Source organism: Clupea harengus, chromosome 17, assembly GCF_900700415.2.
Source record: "Clupea harengus chromosome 17, Ch_v2.0.2, whole genome shotgun sequence".
Classification (NCBI taxonomy): Eukaryota; Metazoa; Chordata; class Actinopteri; order Clupeiformes; family Clupeidae; genus Clupea; species Clupea harengus.
In genome coordinates, this window is record NC_045168.1 from 7,363,222 (window position 1) to 7,369,221 (window position 6,000).

The 6,000-nt window shown below is 46.1% G+C and overlaps 1 protein-coding gene across 1 annotated transcript in view; it reads left to right on the forward strand.

Annotated features, from left to right (window-relative positions):
• LOC122133664 (potassium voltage-gated channel subfamily H member 2-like) overlaps positions 1-2,795 on the forward strand; it is a 113,874-nt gene extending 111,079 nt beyond the window's left edge. The window contains exons 3-5 of the mRNA XM_042710317.1: positions 322-474; positions 1,035-1,490; positions 2,300-2,795. Coding sequence (XP_042566251.1) covers positions 322-474; positions 1,035-1,490; positions 2,300-2,520 — 830 coding nt within the window. The 3' untranslated portion in view covers positions 2,521-2,795. The remainder of the gene's footprint in view (positions 1-321; positions 475-1,034; positions 1,491-2,299) is intronic.
• The last annotated feature ends 3,205 nt before the right edge of the window (positions 2,796-6,000 follow it).

Here is a 6,000-nt window from a genome sequence, read left to right on the forward strand (position 1 = left end):
GTGTTAGTGTTGGGGCTTTATTTTATCACTCTGGGTGTTAGTGTTGGGGCTTTATGTCGCCTGCTGCTGTGCCCTTTCTCTTCACAGTGCGACAAGCTCAAATCCTAAGGTGTCCAACAGATTGCCTGAATTAAGCATCCCTCAGCTATTGTTCTTGCTCAGTGGCGGTTATTTATTTTCATATTTATTCCTGTCTTGACTGGTTTGCTTGCTCAGATCAAATGGTGGCCTGTAACATTTACTGGCCAAATATGTTATTTTCTTGTTTAAGACCAGTTGATTGCTAGTGGGAATAACATTGCTATCGCCTCTCTGTTTCAGGAGGGTGTTTCCTGTGCCTGGTGGACGTGGTGCCCGTGAAGAATGAAGATGGGGTCGTGATTATGTTCATCCTCAACTTTGAGGTCATGGACGACAAGCAGAACCCCAATCTGGACCACAACCACAAGCTACCCGTACCCTGGCGTTCAACTAGTACGTGCAAACAGACATAGACAGGCTAACCATACCTTGGCATTTAACTAGTACGTACAAACAGACACAGACAGGCTAACCATACCTTGGCTTTCAACTAGAACGTACAAACAGACAAAGACAGGCTCACCATACCTTGGCGTACACAGCCCCTCTTTTTCACAACTAATGGAGTTTATCTTCTGTTTAATGAACACACAACACGACTAGTACATGCAGCGCAAGTGCAGGTGCTTGGCTCTTTCAAAAACAAGTTTCTTCCCTCTCACACACTCATTACAGTCTCTGAAAGGTTACACATCTACATTCAGTTTATATTTGCTCTGAAGTATAATGATACTTACAAAACTAAGGTATAGGAGTGGCAGTGTTTTTTAAAGGCTATGAAAAATTAACTGTCTTTCATATAGCATGTTATTCTATTCAGACTATTGAGGACGAATTGTTTCTATTTCCCATTCTATTCTCTTTCACTGAACACTGTCTTCCTCTCTCTGGTCTTTCATGACTGTGTTCCTCTCTGTCTCTCATGACTTTGTCTCGCTCTCTGCTCCTGTAAGGTCGGCCGCGTGGTATCCGGCTGCGTCTGCCCGTGCTGCGTTCTCTCAGTAACAGTAAGCAGTCTCTCCAGGAAGACCCAGAGTCCGGTCACGGCCCCCGCCACCCCCCAAGCACCCCGCCCCGGCGCCGCACCAGCCGCGAATCTGTGGCTTTGGGTGAACTCCTACCCGTCCCGGAGAGGTCGCGACCTTCACCGTCCCTGTGGCCCGAGGACCAGCGGACGCTGCTGAGCAGAGACTCAGCCTCCACGCCACCCCCGCAGGACCAGTCGTCACCACGGCAACAACAGCACCAGCTTAACCTGGACGCGTCCACGTCCAACTGCAGCCTGACGAACAGCCGCTCGCGCGAGAGCTTCTACAGCATGCGGCGCGCATCCTCTGTCGACGACATCGAGGCCATGCGGCCTGAATGGGACAGGAAGTACCGCACCCGTGCAGGCAGCAGCAGCACAGGTGACCCTCAGTAGCCAACCACGTCACAGAATCCCATTTACTGATGTCTGTCCTAACCAACCAGGTCACAGGATCCCATTTACTGATGTCTGTCCTAACCAACCAGGTCATAGAATCCCATTTACTGATGTCTGTCCTAACCAACCAGGTCACAGAATCCCATTTACTGATGTCTGTCCTAACCAACCAGGTCACAGAATCCCATTTACTAATGTCTGTCCTAACAAACCAGGTCACAGAATCCCATTTACTAATGTCTGTTCCCACCAATCAGCCCACGTCATAGTATTTACTTATGTCCACTTCAACCAACCAGCCTACTGCATCACCACAATCAACACAACACAGTTGATGATCAACACAATTTAGACACCTTGACCAATGACCTTTAAACCGTTTTTAACTAGTACCCTAACCCTAGTTTAAACCTAGTTTAACCCAGGTGTAAATGATGACATTCACCCCTAACACTAGTTTAAACTGTAGTAGACATTATTGTGTTGAATACCCAGCTGTAAATGATGATAGCTTGATAACAGTATAATAGTAGTAAACCACAACAAGTGTGGCCAAAACATCAACAGGAGAGGATCCAGCTGTGTAACTGACAGTACATCTGACAGGGTGCAGTCAATAAAAAGTCCAGCATCCTGAACATCCACAGAGATCATAAACAGGGGGACAAAAGAAAGAAGAGAGGTGCAAACCATATGCGGGTTCTAACAGCTCATTTAGTGGGCAGCAGACAAACTTCTACCTGTCTTAAGAGAACCAGGTGTGTAACTGCTTGTTTTTTCCGTTGCTGACAGGTGCGGTCAACAACAAGTCCAACATTCTGAACTCTACCTCGGACTCTGACCTCATGCGCTACCGCACCATCAGCAAGATCCCGCAGATCACGCTCAACTTCGTGGACTTCAAGGCCGACCCCCTCGGTGCTCTGCCCTCGGGGGAGATGGACATCATCGCGCCCTGCAAGCTCATCGACCGCACACACAACGTCACAGACAAGGTCACACAGGTAAGGTGATGCTCTATACTCCTTCCCAGCTGGGCTTGGCCTTTCTTGTCTCCACGTGTTTCTTTTAGGGAATACTCTAACCTGTCTGTGGCAGTGTGCCGCAGGATTTGTGGGGGGAAACAAAAACAGATTTAGGCTCACGAGTTATGTCCCATTTTGGCTTCAAGTGGATGGCAGCCGCCTGACTGCTTATTAGATAGAGGGATATTATTAGACACGCATTTGTTGCAATAATGTTTTTGTGTTGAATAAAACTACTTGTGTCCATATATGACCTGAAATCACTAGACCAGATCAGTGGCAGTTTGTAGCAGTCCTGTCTTTTTTTGTTGGGGATTTTAAAAGGTTTGAGAGCTTACTGCAAAACAAACCAAAAAAGGCACATTGGGATTTCAGTCTGCTAGCGGTAATCATGAAACAGGAACCTCTGTAATCTGGGGGTGAGGGTCAGCAGGGTCGTTAGCAGGCCTGATTGGGTTGCACGAGAACTCTGGGCGAGGGAGCTGTTGCATGCCCTGAGTGCTGCTTGCCCACGTATGTGTGTGTGTGTGTGTGTGTGTGTGTCTGTGTGTGTGTGTGTGTGTGTGTGTGTGTGTGTGTGTGTGTGTGTGTGTGCTTGTATGATTGAATGGGAGGGAGATCAGAAGGCTGGGATTAAATGACGGCAGATGATGCTGCTGTGGTGGTGAGCAGGATGCTGTGATGGCCTGTCAATATGAGTGGGGGGGTGCGGTGATGCATCATGTTATTCCACCTCCCTCCATAAATGAGTACAGTCTGTGTGTGTGTGTGTGTGTGTGTGTGTGTGTGTGTGTGCTGCCTTTTTGGGAGTTTCATCTGCTGGATGGCTATTTCAGTAAAAGAACATCATGTTTTCTGTGTCTGTGAGTGAGTGAGTGAGTGAGTGAGTGTGTGTATTTGGGTTGTATGTGAGTGAGATTAGGCACGTCATATGAAATAAATAGCACATTTATAAAATAAGGCTTTTCCAGATTAAGGCAGAATCAGATCATTTGCTGATGTCTCTGTTTAGCAGCTGAACCCAAGCACAACATCTGGCCAAGAACATCTGAATGCATCCAGTCACTTCCCAAAACAAAGCATTTACTCAGTTTCCTTTTGTTTGGAACCATTCTCAGTTTTTATACAGTTCAGTGGTCTTTAAATGGCAGTTTCATGAATATTTGCCTCTGAACTCCAACAAAGGTTTTTAGTGTTGCACTGTCTGCCGGTTGTAGTTTATTAACTATATGGGAGTCTTACTGCATAATGGTTCATAATTTCCCTGTTAAGCAAATGCAGAGGGTAGAGTTCACCTTCAAGCAGCAGGACAGAGGGTATGAAGTGTGTGTTCCGTAGCTACAGTTGTAGAGATTAACGACCTGCCACGGCTCGCTAGCACAAGCAACTGATTGATAGCTGCTTCATCGTCCTGATGTCAATCATGACGGTTTCCATGGTTTGGCTCACTGCCGGGCTGTGATACAGTCAGAGCCCTGGCATGGGTTGTCACGGAGATCATTAACAGGGGGACGAAAGAAAGAAGAGAGGTGCGAACCATATGCGGGTTCTAACAGCTCATTTAGCGGGCAGCAGACAAACGGCTATTATCACTGCTAACACCAATGCTATGGCTAATACTGCCACTAATGCTCATGCTACGGCTAATGCTGTCGCTAATGCTAAAGCTAGCGCTAACCATCACATCTGCTTCTTCTCTCCCAAAACAAGAGCGTCCAGAACCTGACAGAAGTAAGCCTGAGTTTTCATACGTTTGCACAAGCCTTTGTCTCTCTTGCCTGACCCACATAGTATGGCTTCTCCTCGAGTGGGTCACCTTGTGCACACTTGCACACTTACAGGGTGTAGTGTGCGGTAGAACTGTGTACAAATTGGGCATGAGGAAAGGACTTGCTGAAAAAAAAAACACTTCTGCATATATCAGACAGCACCAAACCATTTTGCCATCTGTGGAAAGTTAACATTTCTAAATGATGAAAAATAGGTCAATTTAATGTGTTTGCTTTTCTGTGCATGGCCAGTAGTTTTCATCATTTGTCAGTGTTAATCAATGCTTTACCATTTTACCTCTTTGGTTTGTTACACTTGGTTTTGGTTATGATATTAATTTAATTACATTTTTTTCCAATTATCACTCCATGCTCAATTTGTGTTCTGGTAACTGTAGTGTTAGTAGAAGTAGTGTGACATTCTATATTAAGTTGCCAGAATTCCATGTTTTCCCCCTCTCCTTTGCTACTACCACAGTTTATCACAAAGGCGTGTTCAAAATGGAGTTTTTAATCAGTACTGACTCAATCCATGACCCCAGCCAACCCCCAAGTCACGCATTGTGTTTATGTAAACTTCACATCACCACTCTGACATTTTGATTCCAAATATTTTGTGTGTACCCAGCCTCCTCCTCTATAGATGGCACCTCAGAAAGATTGGCAACTTAATATAGGAAGTGACCTTTTAGCTGTGTTTGCAGTCTGTTTGTGTGCCGTTCACTGCCCGGGGGTCTGCTGGAGTGCAGGACGCTGCTGCTCGTGACCTTTGACCCCTGTGACTCACACCCCTGCTGTCACAAGGGGCAGAGCGAGGTCAATGGCATAATTCCACACATTTACACACACTCAAACAAACATGTGTATGCACACACACACACACACACACACACACACTGAAAGTAAAAATGTTTTCTCTGTGTATAAAAAGAACATACACATTTAGTCTTGCCATTCATGTGTTTTTTTTCACTGTTTGTGTTTTACTTTTATTGTTCATGGGCTGTATATCTTTGTATATTTAACCTCATCTTAAACCCATCTTCCACCTTACCTCCCGTCATAAATTTGAGTGAATACCACCCGTGCCCTCTGGGTGGCAGCACCATCAAACACACATCACTGACTCCAGGCCGAGATTCGCACACAGACATGAAAAAAAAAACAAAGTTAAAATTTAATCTGATCAGGGAGGTGATCCATAATGCATTGTATAAATTAGAGATAGTGAATCCTGAGATTGCATTGCAGATGGTTGTGTGTGTGTGTGAGTGTGTGTGTGTCTGGCATGATGGACGTGACCCAAAAGGCCAAAAGGCAGAGGAGGGGAGAGCAGGACAGGGGGTGTTCACTGTTCAGCATGGCTGCTCACTGATAGAGATGGAAGCCTGCAAAAGGACCCCACCAGAACAGGGTCGGGCGTCTATCTCGGTGCCTGAGCAGTGAGGCGGTGAGGGATAGATGCCCCGAAGGAGATAATGCTTGCATACAACTGTACACAGATACGCGCGCGCACACACACACACACACACACACACACACACACACACACACACACACACACACACACACACACACACACACACACACACACACACACACACACACACACACACACACACATCACTCACTGTTCGCCCCAGTGATCTCATCTCAATGAGTAAAATGTGCGTACATATACACATACAGGCAAACAAAT